The sequence below is a fragment of the Eleutherodactylus coqui genome, chromosome 6 (genome assembly GCF_035609145.1).
Source record: "Eleutherodactylus coqui strain aEleCoq1 chromosome 6, aEleCoq1.hap1, whole genome shotgun sequence".
Classification (NCBI taxonomy): Eukaryota; Metazoa; Chordata; class Amphibia; order Anura; family Eleutherodactylidae; genus Eleutherodactylus; species Eleutherodactylus coqui.
Genome location: NC_089842.1, coordinates 139,689,801 through 139,711,750, shown reverse-complemented (window position 1 = coordinate 139,711,750; position 21,950 = coordinate 139,689,801). Strand labels below are relative to the sequence as shown.

At 47.6% G+C, this 21,950-nt stretch overlaps 1 protein-coding gene across 1 annotated transcript in view; it reads left to right on the top strand.

Moving 5' to 3' along the window:
- The first annotated feature begins 1,360 nt into the window (after window positions 1-1,360).
- The window catches only part of CYTH2 (cytohesin 2), a 38,236-nt gene continuing 17,646 nt past the window's right edge, over window positions 1,361-21,950 (top strand). The window contains exons 1-4 of the mRNA XM_066607734.1: window positions 1,361-1,548; window positions 15,130-15,277; window positions 18,036-18,102; window positions 19,227-19,345. Coding sequence (XP_066463831.1) covers window positions 1,530-1,548; window positions 15,130-15,277; window positions 18,036-18,102; window positions 19,227-19,345 — 353 coding nt within the window. The 5' untranslated portion in view covers window positions 1,361-1,529. The remainder of the gene's footprint in view (window positions 1,549-15,129; window positions 15,278-18,035; window positions 18,103-19,226; window positions 19,346-21,950) is intronic.

Here is a 21,950-nt window from a genome sequence, read left to right as displayed (position 1 = left end):
GCAGCGCATTTCATCCCAGCGCACCCAAAGCCCCCAGTCCTTGCAGCGCATTTCATCGCAGCGCACCCAAAGCCCCCAGTCCTTGCAGCGCATTTCATCGCAGCGCACCCAAAGCCCCCAGTACTTGCAGCGCATTTCATCGCAGCGCACCCAAAGCCCCCAGTATTTGCAGCGCATTTCATCGCAGCGCACCCAAAGCCCCCAGTACTTGCGTGGCATTTCATCGCAGCGCACCCAAAGCCCCCAGTAATTGCAGCGCATTTCATCGCAGCGCACCCAAAGCCCTCAGTACATGCAGCGCATTTCATCGCAGCGCACCCAAAGCCCTCAGTACATGCAGCGCATTTCATCGCAGCGCACCCAAATCCCTCAGTACATGCAGCGCATTTCATCGCAGCGCACCCAAAGCCCCCAGTACTTGCAGCGCATTTCATCGCAGCGCACCCAAAGCCCTCAGTACATGCAGCGCATTTCATCGCAGCGCACCCAAAGCCCCCAGTACTTGCAGCGCATTTCATAGCAGCGCACCCAAAGCCCGCAGTACATGCAGCGCATTTCATCGCAGCGCACCCAAAGCCCGCAGTACATGCAGCGCATTTCATCGCAGCGCACCCAAAGCCCCCAGTACATGCAGCGCATTTCATCGCAGCGCACCCAAAGCCCCCAGTACTTGCAGCGCATTTCATCGCAGCGCACCCAAAGCCCCCAGTGCAAGCAGATCCCCCTATACCATGAGCACTGCTTCCCAGTTCACCCACAACTCTTAGGTCATGCACAAACATCGCCTCCCTGTGCCCGTGTAGCCCCCAGTCTATTGCATTCTCCGGCACCGGAGCCCCCAGTCCTGCAGAGTATTACATCTCTAGGAGGAGAGGGGTTGATGCTCTTCTGGCATGCAGTACAACAACAATGCCGGCAGCCAGCTCCACACTCCGATTTCTCCGCAGCTACAACGCAGAACAACTAGAGAAACCACACTTTCTAGCAAACTCCAGAACGGCTCCTCCCACGCAAGCGCCTGGTCACATGTCTGATCACATGGCTGTGACGTCATCACAGGTCCTTTAGCCCACTAGGATTTAGCCTCTACCATTTCCTCTCAGGATCTCCTTGGATTCCCCGCCCTTGTGGTGTAGCCGCGTACGCACCCACCGATTCTATTGGACAACGACTTCTCCATGAAGCTCTACAATTGGTCAAATGACACGTCAATCAAGAAAAAAATGGACAACCTCGAGACAAAGAGGTTTATGCTACCGCCCCGAAATGCCCAACCCCGAGTAGACTCGCAACGTGATTGGATGGCTCCCCTGTCAGTTGGTGGAGTGGGCGGTGACTACAGGTGGCTGTTATGGAGGCGGTGGGTGGGGTTTAGAGAAGACTGCTATTGCGGGTGGTCAGCCTAATGAAGGCGAGCCGTGCCGAGGACGGCGGTTGTAGTGGAGCCGTCTGTACAGAGCGCTGCCGGCCGCCACAGGACATTTCTGACGTGAAGTCGTGATTTCCGGTTAAGCTGAGCCTCCCTGACCATGGACGATACCATTTACAGTAAGTGCCGCTGTGAGGGAGCCCACACTGGGCTGGCGGTGTAAGTCGGCGTGTGGGCTCTGATTACTGGGGACCCTATGCTGGCTGCTTGGGCTCGTCCTAGCCTGCAGGCGTCAGTGGGGAGAGGACAGGATGCTCCATCTTCTGCCCTGGGATGGGGGAGGGGGAGAGCAGTATTGTGTGTGCAGACCGTTCCATCTATCCCGTTCGGGAGGGGGAGTGGCTGTCCCCTGCGGCTCGCTGGGGCTTGTAGTGCGCCTGGTGTGGTGATCCAGGCTAGTGCTGTGTGAGGAGGGAGAGGTCTGATAAGGCTGTGGGCTCCTGCTCTCCCGGCTGTATGCTGCTTTCAGCTCTTGAGGCTGATATGTCTGCCCCTTCACTGATCACTATCTGGGCTGGAGGACAAACCGGATTCCTGGTGACAAAGTTGTTGGCTAACCGTACTACGGCCTGTCTGACCCGGCGGCTCTGCGCAGCGGACTCCACAGGACCGGGCTGCAGAGCTCACAGGCTTCCTTCACAGCCGTGGGGGTTTTTGCGCCACTTTTTTATTGCATGAAAAACGTATTGCGCTCCGTAATAGCCGGTTGAAATCGCGTGGCGTGTGTAACCGTATGCAGGAGGCCTGCGTGATAACATGGAGGGTATCGTTTGTGGGTTTATTACACGTATTAAAGAGAGAAAGGGGGGAAAAAAAACACGGATGGGCAGAAAAGCGCAAGATGGTGACGCATTTCGCTGTACGAATACACTGCATGTTCAGACTGAAGTACAGTGCGCCCGTGTGACGCACCCTTACTGTAAAGTTCGCTATGCCCTGCCCGTGGGCGCCACCTGTGGGACTAGCTGTATGCCCTGCCCGTGGGCGCCACCTGTGGGACTAGCTGTATGCCCTGCCCGTGGGCGCCACCTGTGGGACTAGCTGTATGCCCTGCCCGTGGGCGCCACCTGTGGGACTAGCTGTATGCGCTGCCCGTGGGCGCCACCTGTGGGACTAGCTGTATGCGCTGCCCGTGGGCGCCACCTGTGGGACTAGCTGTATGCGCTGCCCGTGGGCGCCACCTGTGGGACTAGCTGTATGCGCTGCCCGTGTTGCGCTGTCGTGCAGAATCGCGGTGATACGCCTGTGTGAGCCGCCCTCTCGCTGAGGTGAAGGGGAGCCACAGGAACAACATGGCACGGCTGTGCTGTCTCCTTAGTCCGTGAGTTACAGAAATGGCGCAGCATGCTGTGCTACTTTGTTTCCGGCGCTCCCATTCACCTCATGGAGAGCTCTGAGAGGAGCGCCCGGCTCTGACAGATGGCCGCAACGCAATGTTTGGGTCTTACCGTGAAGTTCTGAGGTGGGAACCCCCTTTAGGCCGGCGGCACACGGGCGGATTTGCGTTGCGTCCGCAGCAAATACCATCCATAGCGTGCTACGGAAAAGCGTTTTTACTGCCCACGAGCGGAAACCAATTGTGGTTTTTCTGCTCACGGTGGAAGAATCTCGGCATGCTCTATTTTGAGCCGGATTTTGTGCAGACGGCCCGTCCACAATTTGCGGAAAGGTTGCGGGATCCGCATCATCGCCTAGCGACTGCGCGGCTTACTGTGCATGCACGCCGGCCGGCACATCCGCAGTACTGATTATGGAGACTGCGGACAGGTACACGGGGTCACCGGCCGGGCACAGGGTCGTGCAGGCCGCCTTACTGATGCTTAACCTCATAGAGCAGGGCTGCACTAGACAGGTAGCCCCAAAAACAAGGTGGGAGCTCGCCCGTAGGGTCGCCGAGGGTCGTGAACCACAACAAAGTACACTGCACTTATGCTCTAACACTGACACTAATGGATCATATATCACTGTACAGCACTCAGTGGCTCCTAAACATGCTGAGATAGGACATGTCCCCTTCTACCTGAACTAGTGGCCCGGGGGCCGAGTGCAGCGCCTCGTATCTATAGTGTCTCGTAGGGAAAGTAAGAGAAAGCGGCCCTCCAGGTCACCGAGGAGGAACAACAATGAGATGAAAGGCCCGGCCGGAAGAGGCGATGTAACTGGAGCCCGCCGGGGGCTGCAGCCGACACAGAAATGAGTTGTGTTCTGCGTGCAGGTCACCTGTGATACTAATATAGCAATGTGGATACATGCTGCTGTGTGGGAACTGGAGAGCTCCTGGTTCTGAGAGGGGTATACAGTACACAGGGCCCGTATACATGGAGGCCATCAGTTGCTGCAGGAAATAGGGGCTTACTGGTATCTTGTTGCACCCTGACAGGTTGGTGTAAGGCAGCCTGCACACAGGAGAGTCGGATTCTGCATGTACCTGCTTTCTTGACTCTTCATCCTTACTGCGGATGGTCTGCACCCGGAGGTTTTCCCGTGATAGACAATAGGAGTTTCCAATGTTAAATGCATTGCACGAAAATCGCAAGTTAGTGTGTAGATGCAATAAAACGAAGGCTCCATTGGGAAATGTGGGCGATCATTTTTTTTTTTTTTTGTTTTATTTTTTTTCTAAAAAAAAAAAAAGCATGCTGCAATTTACAAGTCTTGCAACATGGCATTAGTGAGAACATCGCAGATATGAATGAAACTAAAGAGCACGGGTTTCATAATTCTGTGTTTTCATGTGCTCTCGCATCGCACAAAAATTGTGCAGGTTTTTTTTGTTTTTTTTCTTCCCCCTTTCCTCGCAAGTGTGAAGGCCCCCATAGTTGTATGGTGGGCTTCAGATGAATGTCCTACCCACACAGGTGTACAGACACAGGAGCGGTCTGATGCCTGGGCCATGACCGGACAGCACATGGCACACCTCTGTGCAGCCAGTGAACAGGTTTCATTCTGGACTGTGAGCTGGACATACTGGGAGGTGTGTTTCCTGCAGACCATGAGTGTGAAAAAGTGCTCTTGTGTACAGCCTCATAGACTACAATGGGTGTGAGTGCCGTCTGACATGGGGACACTATGCCATCTGAATGGGCCCCTGATGTATTTACAGAGGGCTCGGATTTGCAGCAGATTTTGTACCTGAGCAAAATCCGTGCCCAATGGTCCTTATTTGTCTGTAAATCTGCAGCAAACAAGTCCTCGGTGTTCTGCGTGTTCCGTACAATGTGGGTGAGATTGGTTAAAGCGGCACCCATGTGACTTGTAGTGTAAATGTGGATTTTCCATGGAGATTCCGTGCATGAAATCCCCATTAATTCTTACCTGCCGCGGGGGCTCTTGTATTACTCTTCTCCCAGCTGCACCTGCTACATGAAACCATTGTAGTGTGGCTGCAGCCCAGCAGGTAGCGCTCTGCTGATGGCACCCTTAGGGCTGCCTGGAGACTTCTTGTACTGACCCTTATTTGTAACTGTTGGGTGACAGCTGCGGTCCGCACCATCACATACAAACTAATGTGTTTCTCTGAACTGCAGCTGACTATTGATAGTTAAATCAGTCAGTAGATCTACATAAAAAGGCCTTACAGCATATGATGGACCGGTCTGCAGCGTCCCCAAGGTGGAAGTGCTGGAAATGTTGTAAAATGACAAAAGCAGCTATGCCCGCCTGTTTGATCCCCCTACTAAGCCACTCTTCTACCTGGCTTCAGAGGTGACATACCCATGTACCACATGACTCCTGCAGCCAATCACTGGCCTCAGTGGTCTCATGCTGTACACTGCTGAACCTAGTGATTGGCTGCATCGGTCACATGCGTATACGGGCGCATCAAGGAAGCCCAGCAGAGCTGTAGTGGGATGGAACTGGCAAATGTAGCTGATATTTGTTATTTTTCGGACCTTTCATTCTTTTTTTCCTTTCTGTATTGCAAACAACCCCTCTTATGTAAACCAAACACCTGGTAGCACACGGAGCTCTTGGAAATTGAACAAGGTCTAGGGTGCTTTTAGACAGGACGACTGTCAGACACGTGCACACCTGACCGCTGTAATAACCGTTATCGCTTCTGCGCTGTCACACAGGATTGATGATCGCTCCCTGATTGGAGGCAGAGCGGGGATCTCTTCCAGCTGGCCACCTCCTTATAAACAGGCAGACGGTCATCTATGAATGGTTGCCCGTTTAATCAGGTGGACACTCACTTGGTGTTCAGGGGAGCTCAAAACCAAGCCATTCCAGCAAGTGAGCCATTCTCACTCGATGGCCCTGTGAGGTCCTGTAACACAACAAGGGGGCTTCAGAGGTCCTGTGATTTAGGCCGCCTGCACATGGGCGTATTTGCATTGTGGAATCCAGAGCAGGCGTCTGCCTACGTGGCATTATCTGTACTGCCCGTGTACACTGGGGCGCTGTCCGGCACATCTGCAATACACAAAAGACAACTGCGGATAGGTACACAGAAGTCGCCGGCCGGGCACGGAGTCGGACTCTGCTGCAGGATCGGACACGGCTGTGTGCATGTGGCCTAAATCAAGTTTCTATATTAACCTTTTTGGTGTCGTGTTTTTTTTTGTTTTTTTTTTTGGCGCCAGGATTATGGCTGCCGTTGTGGTCTGCGCTCTCCAAGCGTTCCTTTGTAGGCATATGACAGATAATATTGACCTGCTGGCCAGTCCATCAATATCAGCCATGATCAGTAGACACACATCACCTCCTCCCATCAGGCTCTTCTCCTCTAGGTCACTGTCGGAAGCATGTGAAGTCACTGGTTTTCATGGTAATGGCACAAATGCAAGCGGAAATCTAAGCTGTGTTTAGTGGGTTTTGTGTCCGGAAGCTGATCGTTTTCAGCTCCCTGACCCTACAAGAGACTCAGGCTCCCACAATGTTATGCCGGCGGGCAATCTTCCATTACAGCGACGATCCTGGGATCAGAGGGGGTTCTACTACCTGCTGCCTTCCTTTATACTCCTACCACTGCCGGTTCCTGGGGCCCAATCAGGGCTCCAGTATGGCCACGCTGCTTTTTAGACTACCTGACTGGTAGCCAGCACTGCATGCTGCTTTGTGATTGGCCACAGCTGCTCATGTGAGCGGTGCTGGGCGATCGCAGCAATGTGTCCGGCCGTCTTCACACACAGCAGAGTCTACAGTACGAGCCGTGTGGAGGAGATCTCTAAAACATGTCCGGCAGGAAGTATCCACGTGGATTCTAAATCTGCGGCGTACTTATTCCTGCTGCGGATTTCAACCAGACTTTCAGACCCCTCTGCAACGGAACCTCCGACCAAAGGTTACAACGCAAATGTGAACCCCCCCCCCGTACGGTCAGGCTCACACAAGTGTATTTGAATTGCGATGTACGCACAAATAAGACGCGGTACATCGCAGCAATTCAAATAGATTGATTTTGGTTGTTACACTCATACCAGCGCTGCCATATGTGTCGATCCGCCAGGCCCCACCGCGGTTGGTTGCTGCGTTATGTATGCTGTGTTGCGCCGCTGTGAGCGGGGCAGCTAGGATGTATATCGAGGTTGGCGCTGTGTGGGTGATCTCTACACACTTCTGTTGGGTCATTCTATAAACCTTGTCCCCTTGTGATGCCAGTGGGTTTAACAATGCCGGTTTAATACCTAGATAAGCGCTTTATGTAACGCAGGAACACAGCACTTTTATTTCAGCCACCGACCGGGTCAAAGTAGGAAAGGATTTTTTGTCTTTGCTTAGGTAACAAATTCAGAGCTTTCAGCCCATTTTGCACTGACTTGTGAAGTCTGACTTGTTGAGTCCCACATACGGCACGTCCTAACTACTGGCCATGTTGTGTGCGGCGGCGGGGACAACGACTAGAAATGATGTAGATGTGGCTGGATTATAGCCCTCATACCGGGGACCGCATCCTAGTGAGTCACAGGGGAAGTGCATGTTGGCCCGACGTTGTGTCTTTTCACAAGTTTTTCCCTTCGGTATATTAGTTCCAGGGCTTTCCACAGGAAACCTTCACTAGTTAGCAAACTTCCTATTTGCAGATTAAAAAATAAATTAGGAAGTGATAGTATGAAGTCGATGGATGTTGAGGTTTTTACCTACGACGCTGCATTTTTCATCTTCTATTTCATCTGTGTTCTCGCTTTTCCCTGCGCTTTCTACTGCGTTTCCACTGCTGGAATCTGGCCAGAAGGTTCTCCTGCTTTGCAAATTTTACTGCTGGTTTTCCTGCCTGAAGCTTTTTCCCACACTGTTGGCTTCCTTTTAAAGGGGTCATCCAGTAATTTAACAAAATGGCCAGCATCTGCACACCCTATGAGAAACCCATCCTCAGCAGTGCTCCTTCCTGTCAGGCTTACCATTCAGCCTGGGGTTCCTTCACACAACTGTGTTGGTATACTGCACCTGGAATACGTTGTACTGCTCTCCCATAGGCAACGAATGGCAAGAAAAATCGTAGCGTGCTCTATCTTAGCACATATTAAGCGCACATACACGCCAAGATATAAGTGTGTATTTGCTGCTTGCCTCTCGCAGTAGGCACACAGTGAATTACAACCGTCTGAGTCCGGCCTGAATGGTGTGGTGATTACAGTTTTTGCTCAGGAGTCCAGTGGGCGGTCCTACTCAGTGATTGGCTGCAAATCAATATAGAGCGAGTCTGTCACCGCAGGCTGCTTTGTACTGTTCAGAGATGTGCCATGTTTGCTGTAACGGGCTTTGGGTAAGCGGGGTGTAGACTTTAGGTGACTGCTCTCCTGGCGACCTCTAAACGTGCTCACGTGTATCTTCCAGTCATGCGTAATTCGCCCAGCAGGGACAAGGTGACAACGTCCTTTTGAGGGGGTTGGAAACATTTTTGTTTTTTTTTCAGGTTCTTTGCTCAAAAAAACAGAACAGAGATGGGATTATAACAGAAAAGCCTCACGCGGGTGTGAATACACCCTTACCTGCTACAAGGTCATTTTTCATACATGTGATTCAAAAAATCCTGGTAACTACTAAAATAGCAAGCACACCTAAGTAGACAAGGAGGACCGCTAGCAGCGTGCCCATCATGGCATTGCAACCAACTAACTTGCTCCTACATTTAGACGAATGATTTAAGCACCACCATCATGGAAGGGAGAATCCTTAAAGCGACCCTCAGTTTTCAGGACAGAGTTGGATGTGTGACCTGCAGTTATTCTAAAGGGCCGCTCCTCCCATCCACCAGTTTTGAACTCTGTTTTTGGCGGTCCTAGATGGCTGCAGCAATTTTCTAACTACCTAATGTACAATGTGATCTGCTCTCTGATTGGCCAGTGCTGGTCACATAAGCTGCTCTGTCCAATTAGAGAGCAAATCTAGTGCATTCGTAGTCTAAAGGCCCATTTACAGGGGACGAATGCCGGGCAAATTTTAAGCTGCATAAAATTCTGATCGCTCAGTGTAAACAGCAGCTGTTCAGTACTGAACAGCCGCTGCTAAAGGGAATGGAGAGGGGCGGGGGAGAGTGAGGAGTGAAATCTCCTCCAGCCGCCCCGCTGTGAGCCAGCGATACTAGCTCTTGTGCAGGAACACAACAGTGAGTATGTGCGGGGATGAATGTCGGACATCGTTTGCCCAACATTCTTCCCGTGTAAATGGGCCTTAACACTACTGGGAAGTAGATGGGCTGAAGATTGTTGGCCATCTTGGATGACTGAAAACAGACCTAGAACAGGTGGGTCAAAGGGACAACCGAGAACTGCATACACATCAGGAAAAGCTTCTGATGTTTTGTTAAAGACTGCGATCGATGCCTTACAGTGACATCACCCATAGACGATAATGGCATCAGTTTAACATTAACTTGTCATGAAAAACACATGATGTATACATTTAATGAATGCCATACAGTGCTGTCTGTAGGGTACCAACTTGGAAGTGTATGTTTTAACACCTCTCTTTAATTGGATTCCATGGAATAGCTCAACAGTTCATCTACTTTTTAGCCTCTCGTATATTTCTGTACTGGTCACACGGGGAACCAAAACTCTTCTTTCCCCTCCAGCCGACCAGTGGAGCCCTATGGTCCCACTCAGTGGATACAGCAGGAGCTTTCCCAGCATGCACCCTGAATCTAAACATTAGCGAGAAAAAGTGATGTGAACAGCCTTACGTGTGACTATATGGTGGAGGTGACACCTCTCCCCTATACGTACCGAACAGTCCTCTGGGCTATATAGCCCTCTAGTAGTGGTAATGGCTTAGGAAATGTCCCTATATTGTGTCCAGTGGAGTCCAAAGTGGCTCCCTTCTGTGGAATGCTCGGATGTAGAGAGACTCTGGCTGCTAGCCTACCCTGTGTGTTGTAGGTAGGGTGACCAATGTTGGCCAAAAAATGGATCTATGCATTTTGGCAAGCTTGGCTTTCATTGTCTGGAAACATATAGGATCTGTTGTGTGTGGCCCCCTAACCACTTCTACCTATGACATTTTGGTCCTCCGTTGATGAGTGTCTTGCTGCTTTCCTTTGATCTGCACATTCCAAAAATGGAGTGATTTTGAGACTACTGGATACAATGTAAGGACTCTATAACCCAGTATCACCAGCGGAGGAGCATGTCGAAGGGGGACTGTCTGTGGGTCTTCCTTCTGCACTTGGTTGCATTCAGTCCCGGTGGTTTTCTGACTTGTAGGGTATGTATGTTGGGTCGTCGCAGCATTATAGGCACACTGTTAATGAAGGTTATTGGAGTCTCTACATTGTTGGAGATCGGATGCTATTGTAGGTGTTGTCTTCATTGTGCCAACATTACAGCAGTTTGCTAGCCTTCGGCTGGCCACAGTCTGAGATGGCCACTAATGGATTTGGTTTGTGTCCATCGTTGCGGCGCCAGGACCACTCACAAGGTGCTACTGTTTCCGACCAGACAGTCCCTTGTAGCGAGATAAAGATCACTTTGTTTAGTGCTACATTGGTATCTGAAGTAGCCACAGCTAATTTGCATCTAGTTTGCGGTTCTCCTTTCAGCATATTTGTACACAATGGCTTCTCTCACTTGCCGAATGTTAAAGGGATAATCGGCCTGCAGTTTGGCACCCATCCTAAATATTGTGCCACATCTTATATAATGCCGTAACACCTTGTACAGATCTGCAGACAGTCCACAAGGAAATCTTAGCGTAGACTTCCTCATGTGAGGAATAAAGGAACTGCGTGTGTTTACAATGTAATATGGCTGCAGTATCATAGAGAAAGCTGTTAATGTATCACATCCAGTCCTGGACTCGTGCCCAAGGTTATGGGTGGCACAGGGGAGGGGGAGCCGTGGCATTGTCGGTGGCATTGTAATGCATCCGCTGCAGTAAGAGGACCGTTATGTACAAGCGATCCCACACAAGTAACGGAATATAACAGCAAGTCTTGGGAATGTTGACTTTTCTAGTATTATCTGTTTTGGCAATCTTAGTTTGTAAGAATCCAAAGCCACACAAATGTAATCTTCTTAGTATTACATGACCATCTTATGCTCTTCCTTGGGAGACATAATATTGAGAGGCCGTCTTCCTGTTTTCTTCCTGTTTTTGACAGGCATTCTTCCTAAATTCAGCTTAGATGGTAAGTTATGTAGATTTCATGGTGTCCTGTGTTTATCGTTCCCATAGCTAAAGGTGAACTTAAAATCCATCATTCAGCTAGTGGAGATAAAGCAAACACCTTTATCTGTCAGTAGACCAACGGCTGTTATCTCCGCGGGGAGCCGTCAGTTAACATTGTATTCTGCTGGAACCCATGACAGCTGGGCATGTGATTAAACACATGCTGGGCTCTGCAAACAGCTCCTGGAGGCCTATTTACATGTAAATGAAGATTATCAAGTGTTAGTGGCCATTAACACTGTATGCAAAAAGATCGCTAAAACTGTCAATCCTTTTGAAAGATTATTTTTGCGTGTAAATGGGCCTTTAAGACCGGAGTTGATTCTGCAATGCCAAGAGGAGTCTAGTCCGCTCCTGTTCCTGGAAGTTAGGAAAGCCTTCAAAACCAGAGGATCTTGTCTCTACCCCACAACTGAGTTGTTTCCTTTTCATAAAGCATCGGACATGTGAGACTTTATTCACCACCCTGAAGGACTCTCTCTACAGTATGACCAGACCCGTTACTCCTGGCATGGCTTGGTCTGGTACTCGCCCTGCTGCGTCCCAAGTGCCTGCAGACTCCCCATCCGAGAACCTGCTGGCAGCCCCTATTCATGTTATGGGCCTCTTGCAAAATTGTGGCGTTCCCCAAGTATTTTTAACAGAACAGCCTTTTAGTTCCTAGTAAAGGATATAACTGGTGGGAGAGGGCGCAGAGAAAGACAACGGCTGCTTCACGTACGAACACGCTGCTTCTGGCTGCTATCCTAAATTCCTGATGAGAGCCGCCGCTACTTCCCTGTGTGCGATTTCATATGGGACTGGCTGAGCACTTCCAGGCTCTCACATACGTCCTGTTCCATCTCTGGACTAGTGTTCCTGTACCGACAATCCGCTCTTGTTACCATAGAAAGCATTAGATTGTTAGGAGATCTCGTTAAAACCAACTGCTGCAGAAATCCAATGTCTATTCCTCCATTTCTGATAAATGGACAATGCTTTAACCCCAAAACGGGGTTCGACTGTTTTCATTCACTCAACGATAGTGAGATAACCAATAATAACAGAGAATTATAGAAGTATGTCGGTGAAATAAACATTGAAGTGATAACTAGTGATGCGCAAACTTCCAAAAGTTCAGTCCTGACGATTCACGGAATTTGGCCAAAAAGTTTGGTACAGTCCAAATTAATTAGAACCAAACCTAAACTTCGCCAATGTCTCTAAAACTTGAAGAAAAAGGGAAAACAATCTGTTCGCAAGGCATTATATGCTACTCTAAGGTCATGTGAACCTTCCTCCCTTTTTGCCCTTTGGCAGACGCCACTTAAGTGGCTTCAGTTGGGACAAACTGCCTGAACTTTGGGTATGTGCCAAACCAAACTCTTAGCAAAGTTCAACCCAAAAGGGGTTCGACTGTTTTGATTCCCTGAACGATGGTGATCACCATACAGTGATGGTGAAATGAAGCGGATCAATGGCTTTTCCTGTGGATTTACTCTTAAATGTCTTCACTGGCACCGTGTTAGAACTGGCACAGATGGCATGTCCCCTTCATCAGCGTGCCATGATGTTCTCTGCAGCCGTATAGTGAATGTCTCCATCGCAGCGGGTGTAATCAGGACTCGGCATCACATTGTAGCCTTGGAGATTATACTTGTGCCATGAAACGGGACTTTGTGTTCCTGTATGATGAGATTTGCAGCATGACCAGGTCTTGGCATCTACAGTCATACAGGCTAGTTTGCACAATAAAAGCCTCTCATACAAGACAAAATGCACAATGACTTCTGTGTTTTCCATTCCAGCTGCAAAATATTTATACCCATCTACAAAGAGCTGCTTCTTGGGCCTCCGATAGAAAGTTACCAGCGAGGTTGGAATGGATTCTGTTGGCTTTCACAAACAATGCAAATTCAATCTGCAGTAAGGGTCACAAAATAGAGAATACTGAATGCATAGTATTGTGCAAGACCATCAAGCACGTCACTGTGTGGCCTCAGACTTGTAGCCCTTGCCCCCAGCTGGCCGGCCCAGCCGCATGTGGCCGTCCATTTCCCGGCTGCCTTGTATGCCAGCCATGAATGACCAACCATGGAGGTCAGATCCCCCCGGTCTCTCTTACAGGGCAGCGTCTACATTGTGGCTGAGTGGGGGTCTTCTTCCTATGACATCAGGTGCGTTAGTGGTTTTTTTGATGGAACTGCACTAATGAGCTTCCTTTTCTCAAAGATTCATTGACTCTTATGCCTGACACTCAGATGTCCTTAATTCGCTGCGTGTCTTGCAGCAAGTATGTAATGACATTGCGTACTGTACTTGCCACGTGGCACCAATCGCCATGCACTGTTTTGGCATGCATGCACATGTAAGACGTGCTAAGGGAGAACCTGCTGCGATTCATCTTGCACATGTATTCCGCGCAATTCGTGAGAGTGACGGCCTATGGGAGATTGTTATAGTATATTACATATGCAATACCCGCACATGTAATACTCTGTGACCATACGCTCGTGTGAGCCTGGCCTTAATCTGTACACTGCAGGTAAGATGGCATGTAACAATCATGGCCGCTCAGGCTGGGGGTGGCACAATTCCGCTTACGATTTGCAGTGTGTACCCTCCATAGGCCTCATTCCCAATTGCATATTTGGTCTGCATTTATAAACCAAAATCAGGTTTAGAACCTAGAAGAGGCGCAAGTCTTTCCTTTATAATTTTTTTTTTTTTTATTTTCCACTCCTGCTTTTGGCTTATGGCTTGTTTGGATCTGCATCAAACTTTGCACGGCGCCTCCATTGGACGGTTCTGTTAAATTGCATGCAGCCCTGTCTTATTTTTTCCAGTTAAAGGGAATCTGTTAGCAGAAAAATCATTGTGCTGTGCAGCGTGACGCATGCAAGTGGCACATGAGCCTTTTCGCTGCACCCCAAATTGTTACTTTTAATGCGCAGTGCGCCCTATATACATACGTGCCATCTCGAGCCAGAGGTGTTGCCACCATCCCGCCAAGGCGTCACAGAAACCCAGCCTCCTCCTGCGTGCCACCTCCCGTAGGAAACAAGGTGTCACATGCTTGGGCCATGCTGCATGGTGCTGCGGCAGCTGATTTTCAACAATTTTATACTGGCTGGTTCCCATTAAATGTTGTTGAGTAGGTCTGAAATCTAACGTAGCCCATTCTAGTCAGTGGGGTCTGTCTGATGTCTAGCATATGCTGGATCGTGCACTGCCATTAATTTCCTTGTGCTGCTCCTAAAACAGTGCAGAACAATGTAAAACTATAATGGTGCCGATGTTAAACAATTGGATGCACAATAGTGGGCAAATGCTGAAGTAGAAATCAGACCTTATTCTACATGCAGCTAGACTGATGGAGACCAATTTCTGTCTGTGATTTCGGCTGTGAGCCCGGCCGGTGACCCTGCATACCTGAATGATCTGTAATGCGGATGACCGCGGCGGCTCACCATTGGTCGTGTACAGTACAGGTTTTTTTGGGTTTTTTTGGGATGTTTGAGTTTCCCGCACCACCACTTATCGATGAGGCGGATACCCGCGGTCCATATGCAATGTTGACTTCAACAGAGGCTGTCCATGCGGAGTCCGCAGTAAAATAGAGCATGCTGCTTTTTTTTTTCTCCTCCTCCGCTCACGGCATACGCAATTTGTATCGGCAAAAGTCAATGCCTTTGGCTGTTTTCCGCAATTGGAATCCGCCCATGTGAGCCTGGCCCTTACACACAGCCTGATTGGCCGAGCGTTCATGCCCAACAATCATTAGGTGTGTAATGTGGGCACTGATAGACGACGCACCATCGCACCCTCCTTTGGCATTTGTTGCTGGCTTGCCAGTTGTACATCTCGCTATGATATATGCAGCAGACTCTATGGGGATGAAGAATAGCAGTAACGATCGTTTATCTCCCTACCAGCCATTCTTGGCCCATGTAGAAGACATGTAAACTATTGCCGGTCAGCATACTTGGCCTCTCTGTGGTTGTTACTGTGACTCTGCCTTAGTAGTTCTTTCTGTTCTTCCACTATGACTATGTAGCCGCTGAACACAATGGGTCCTGAGAATTGTTTTCCTTGTTGCTTCCTCTTAGTCCCCGCTGACCTGACTCCAGAAGAACGGATTGAGCTTGAGAACATCCGCCGCAGGAAGCAGGAGCTGCTAGAAGAGATCCAGCGGCTGCGTGATGAGCTGAGCGAGGCGATGAATGAGGTGGAAGGCCTAGAGGCCAATGAAGGAAGGTATGGCAGGCTGACTACATGTCCGGGGGCTATAGGAATGTGTCTGACAGTATTACAAATAAGATTATTTGAAATCTGTATAGAATCCACCTTTGCTTTGGATAAGGGTTTTTAGTTTTGGTGTCACACAGATTCATGGAGCAGTTCCATAATAACATGGTATTGCCTTGAGCAGAGTTACTTCTGTGTTTCCCCAAAAGTTAGACCTACCCCAATAATAAACCAGAGGGGGCTTGAAATGCAAGCCCTCCTCCGAGAAGAAAAGCCCTAGCTACACTAGGTGGGGAAAAAAACACAATACTCTCCTCACAGCCAGCATCTGTGTCCCTCGCGATGATCTCCCAGGGTGCTGTGTAATCCTCCCCGCTGTCAGAGGAATCTCTATGGTAAATGGGGCTTTGTATTCCCCCGGCTTCAGCAAGTGAGCGCTGTGATTGTACCGAGCGCCAGCCAATCAGAGCCAGCGCTCGAACATTCACAGCCATTCAGTGAATTACACCAAAGAATTCAAAGCCCCATTTACCAGAGAGAATCCTTTGACAGCGGGGAGGATTACACAGCAGCCTGCCGCAGCGCCTGGGGGAACATCGTGAGGAACACAAACGCTGGCTGTGAGGTCAGTATCCCGCTCCCTGAAAATAAGACGCTGTGCCTCTTTTGGAGCGAAATTTAATATAAGACGGTGTCTTATTTTCAGGGAAACACGGGAGGAGGATTTTCAATGTACCCATAGATTTTTGCTGATCCTTTAAAGGGTTTTTTGTTGTTTTTTTTTCAGGGAAAATACTATTGATGACCTTTCCTCAAGATGGATCATCGATAGTTGATCAACTGGGGTCTGTCGCTTGGGACCCCGACCGATCAGCTGATTGTGCACCCGCTGACAGCACCACAATTACAGAGGTCGCAGCATAAGTCTCTGCACTGACCTCTGTGTAGTGGCTGGCACTTGTAACTCATTGAAATCAACATGAGTCGTGCCTGCAATTACAAGCGCTGGCCACTACAGAGTTTGGCGCAGAGGCTTGCGGTGCTTCTGCTCTGACCGCTGTGTAATTGCAGCGCTGTCAGTGGCCACAAAATCAGCTGATCGATTGGAGTCCCAAGCAACAAACCCCCGCCGATCAACCATTGATGACCTGTCCAGAGGATAGTAGAAGCAGAACTAAGATGGCAACAGCACTTATATTTACTATCAGTAAATATATGATGAGTGCTGTTGCCGTGTTTTTAGTTCTGCCTCTACTGCATGTTGCAGCCATGGTTTAACGTGCACCTATATAGTTCTATTGGGAAGTGCTGACCTATTTTATCTTTTTTTTTTTCCTATCCTGAGGATGGGTCATCAATAGTATTTTCTTTTCCCTTTAAGCAGGCTATAGGCTGTCTTATGGATATTTCTATAGTGTGCACCTCACAGCGGGGCCTTACCGATCACATGTTGATGACCTAAACTGAGGATAGGTCATCAAGAGTAAATTCCAGGATCCCCTTTTTCCCCGCAACTTAAAATTGCTTTAAAAGCGCTGTGTACTTCCTGGTTGCTGCTCACTAAGACATGTGACTGCTGCAGCCAATCACTGGCTATAGAAGCTCATTGATGTTAGTGATTGGCTGTATCAGTCACATGTCCTGGTCAGCAGTAACCAGAAAGAACAGAATGATTGTGGAGCAATTCTATTTAGTGGGAAACCCCCTTTTTGGGTATCTTTACATGTAGCAGCAAATTCTTCAGCTTTCCGCATTGAATATCGAGTCAGAACCTGTAACATTGATGTGGATTTCAGAAGATATGACACACTCCTCACCTCCGAAGTCCTTTTTTTTTTTTTTTTTAAACTATTGCTTTTACGCAGAAGGGCCGCGCATCGGACGGCTTCCATAAAAGCCGCCCAAGCAGAATCTGCGAAAAAATGCAGTCATTTTTGGTTTCTGAAAGTGTGCAGGAAGAACTGATTTCCCATAGCGTGCTATGGGCATTATTTGCTGCAGACCTGCGGTGCGGGCGCCTGCCGCCACGGATTGCGTAGCAAATATCTGTGCATGGACTTGAACCTAACACGCATATCAGTCTTGTCCTTATTGTTCCTTCGATAAGAAATGTTACCTGTACTTCTAAATGCACGGCTCAACATACAAGACCTCTTTTACTGGTCACACGCACTCCGCTGCTGTCATTGGGTCACGGCCCAACTGGAGCAGACCCTATTGGAAATACTGAATGCGTTCGAACTGTTGGTTATCTGCACTAAAGGCCATGTCGCTGCTTGGTATATAGTACAATAAATCCTTTGTTCTATTTGGGTCCTATAAAAGACCGTAGTGTACCGTAACATCTACAGGCTCTTGGGATCAAACTGTGACACTGATAGACATTATTTCCAACGTATGTCACATTCTAGGCATATCATACAGTGGCATATATCAGCCATAGAATCCCATCCTTTTGTTGTTTTTCTTTAATCAGAGTGTAACTTTTTGCCGGGATGCATTTGTATGGAATATTCCAGAAAACTGTGCTATTCCATACATCAAGAAACAAAGGGTATAGTAGCCCAATGGAGGCTAAAGGATACTCTTTAGCCTCCATTCACTAAATGGTGCCTCTAAATGTGTTTGACATACACCATGGGAGCTTTCGTAGTACATATGGAAGACTGATACTGCAAATCCAGTGTGAATGGAGCCGCTTTGTTTCATTGGTCATTGTGGTTAATGTTACTGTCTTTTGGTTTCTCCAATATTTTTTTTTATTCAGCAAAACTTTGCAAAGAAACCGAAAGATCGGAATGGGCAGAAAGAAGTTCAATATGGATCCTAAAAAGGTGAGAAAAAGGAGGTAATGGTCTGTAGTGAACCTGATTTGGCACCTGCAGTACAAGTTGCTGCACAGAACATCTAATTGTCATGACTGCACCTACATTTTCACTTGGATTTTTTTTTCCTATTAATGGGTTTTAAAAATTTTTGAAAAAAGTGGCTGCATGGAGGACTGGCTTATAATGACCGTACTTCGTCTCATTTCAGGAAGCCTCTAGGGTCACTCTCACACAGGCGTTTGTAAAAACGCTGCATGTTTTTGTTATTTTTTCCATTAAAGATTTTTAGTCAATTTATGCTTTAATACAGATTAAGTTTCCGTACAAATCTATTGCAATGAAATCCAACTCGATGAAATACATGACATTAGTACGTTGCAGGTTAGGATATCCTTTTGAATATAGGCATGATTGCCTTGTCCTCTCCATCTGAATAGTACAGCAGCACTCAAACTCCCCTTCTACCTTATATTTTCATTTTCCTGTTCTATTCATGTTATTTTTCTCAATGAACATAGTAAACACACTGTTTTTTTTATGCTGCATTTTTACAGCATTGAGAGCAGTTTTTTAGAGTGTTTTAGTGAGCGGTTGCCTGCGTTCTTACTGCATATTTTGCGCAGTAACAACGCAGGCAAAGCAAGCTGATGTCACCGGTTTTTATTTAGTTTTTGTTTGTTTTCCCCTCCCGGTGGCATGGTAAACAGAGTTTTACAGCGTTTTTAACGCTGTCTATTCATTTCAATAGGCAATTTAGCGCATCAAAACGCGCCAAATGCCCCAAAATAGAACATACATGCTGCACTACAACACTCGTCTAAAAAACACCATTGAAATGAATGATGGCTTTTTTTTTTTTTTTTAAAGCGCCATTAAAACCCCCCCTCTAGACGCTGTGGGGAAAAAAAACGCCTGTGAGAGTGACATAAGAGGGGCTCCTAATGTGGTGTTCATTACGTGATGACAGATTCTTAACTTCGTTTTCTTACCTTCCCTTTTGTAGAAAATTTGGAATGGTTTTACTTGAATTACTACCTCTTAAATAATGTATCCTTATATATGTACTATGTTACACACACAATTTTATTGATTTTTTTTTTTTTTTTTCATATTCTGGCTTCTACTTTTAGGGGATCGTCTTTCTGCAGGAGAACGAGTTACTGAGAAACACTGCGGAAGATATAGCACGCTTTTTGTACAAAGGGGAAGGACTGAATAAGACTGCTATCGGGGATTACTTAGGAGAGAGGTAAAACTGAGCTTTATGGAAAGTCGAGAAAAACAGCCCTTATTCACTCCTAGACATGATGCGCACAGTGTGTTTGGCGTGTGCTCAGGAGCTTCCCCACTCCATGTGGATCAGGTTCTGGCTGTGTTTTTATATAGCTGACACCCGCCTACAACAGCCAGGATTGGAAATGACTGCCGCCCCCTTCCCGCATAATTCAGCCTCCCACCTCCACCCAACGTGCCGAGAGTTTGTAGAGGCAATCAAGTTAGTGAAGGATTGTCAGGCCTGCCATCTTAGTGCTGTCTTTTAAGGAATACTAAGGGCTTAATAAGACAGCACTGAGAGGCACAATCCACTGCAATAAAGTACTGCAGTGCATACTGCAAGTGATTGCATGGTAAAGTCCTTTAGTAGGACTTAAAAATAAATCTGAAAAGCTCAGAAAACCCTTTCCCATTTATCACAAAATGTAAACAAAAAATAAACCGTATTGGTATTGCCAAGTCTGTGTAAGGCCGAACTATTAAAATACTATACTATTTATCCTGTAGGATGAACCCTGTAAAAATAAATGCGTGAACTTTACCAGAATTGCTCTTGTCTTCACTTCTGCTAAAAACTGGTTAAAAACAAGAACTCCAGCTCTTTCTGCACATAGTTGGTATTGCTATAATCACACTGACCCACATTATAAAGTTGAAGATGAAAAAATTACAACAAATGCATTGCATTTTCTCCGTTAAGCAACGGTAATCCCATACTGTGCACACAAAGCTGTGTTATTTCCAGCGCTTTACCATCATCCTGTTAAGAAATTAGCAAACTACACCCATGGAGGGTGGGGAGGACCCATGTGCTACAGCTGGGTCCTCCCCACGCCCCCTTCTATTGCATCTCCAGTAGTGCCAAGTCACTATTGAAATCCACTCGGGAGTGACCAACCTGATTTTAAAAAATCGTGAATGGAGACTCCCGATTCCAACCTCCATTAAATTCAATAGGAGTAAAAATTAGGTTCTCTAATTTGGTCTCCTTGATCAGCAGTGGAGGTGGTGGTGGGATCCCAGGTTCAAATTCCCATCAAAGTCGGGGTCAAATCTAGAACTCGAGCACAGCAGGGCAGCAGCGCTACACCAACACCGGTCTTTTCTGCTCAAAGCCGAGACAGTACTTTTAGTTATTTTTTTTGCTAAACATCGAATTATGTGAACCGTTTTAGCAACAATCGGCATGATTTTACCCCTCTGACGATCACGATGAGCAACACTAATCTCACTGCAGGGAAAAGCCAGTATATGTGTGCAGTGCGCCCTCTACTGTCCCAGAGATTTTGCATGGCCAGCAGCCATGTGTTTGTACAGGGGTATTGCACAATGACCAACATGAACTGAGTAAATGGGGATCTCATGAATAGGTTTGATAGTGGAACATGTCATAATTATTAAAAGTATATTCATAGCAGTATGTCAGACAATTGTATGGATGGAGTCAGTTTGGGGAGACACCCCCCCCGGTCATCCCTCTTTTCTGGAGAATGGCTTTTGGCTCCCTATAGTCTATGGCATTACAGCATTTTGTTCTACCAATTAGTGGGGTCGGAATCGGGAAACCTCCCTGGGTTTATACTTGGGGACTCTTCCATTCCCAGTAGTATTATATGTGCTAAAATTAAGGCTTCTGATCTCTCTGTTCCTTGTAATACACTCATTGTCAAATATATCAAACAGCTAGAAGGCATGTGAATCAAATTACTTTCTCTGTGTGATTGTAACACTGATATACGTAAGTGATTACAATATCAGAGCAAAAGGATAATTTATTGTGGAAAACGGAACACTTGAAGGGAGGCTCTAGTACCCTGTTGTACCGCCTCTAGCTTGGATACAAGATGTGATATGGGCAGGCTTGGAGGCTCTAATACCCTGTTGTACCACCTCTAGCTTGGATACAAGATGTTATACGGGCGGGCATGGGGGCTCTAGTGCCCTCTTGTACCGCCTCTAGCTTGGATGCAAAATGTGATATAGGTGGGTATGAAGGCTCTAGTACCCTGTTGTACCACCTATAGCTTGGATACAAGATGTGATACAGATGGGCATGGAGGCTCTAGTGCTCTGGTGTACCGCCTCTCGCTTGGATACAAGATGTGATACGGGTGGGCATGGAGGCTCCAGTACCCCGTTGTACCGCCTCTAGCTTGGATACAAGATGTAGTATGGGTGGCATGGAGGCTCTAGTACCCTATAGTACAACCTCTAGTTTGTATACAACATGTAATATGGGCGCATATGGAGGCTCTAGTATACTTTTGTATCGCCTCTAGCTTGGATACAAGATGTGATACGGGTGGGCATGGAGGCATACAGGTTGCATATGTTATCCTGTGGCATATCTGCCCACATTTGCTGTATCTGAGCCTATAAAAAAAATTATAAATCTTTGTATAGCGCCAATTTATTTCACAGCGCTTTCAAAACACAGGGGAACACAGACGGTATGTTACATACAGTATTCATTTAGGGGTGTGGGGGCCTGCACCAATGAGCTTGCACACAACAAGGAGGGGGTGATGCAGGGGCAGGACACGTACGCGGTAGGCAAAGTGGAGAATGTGGGGTGTCCT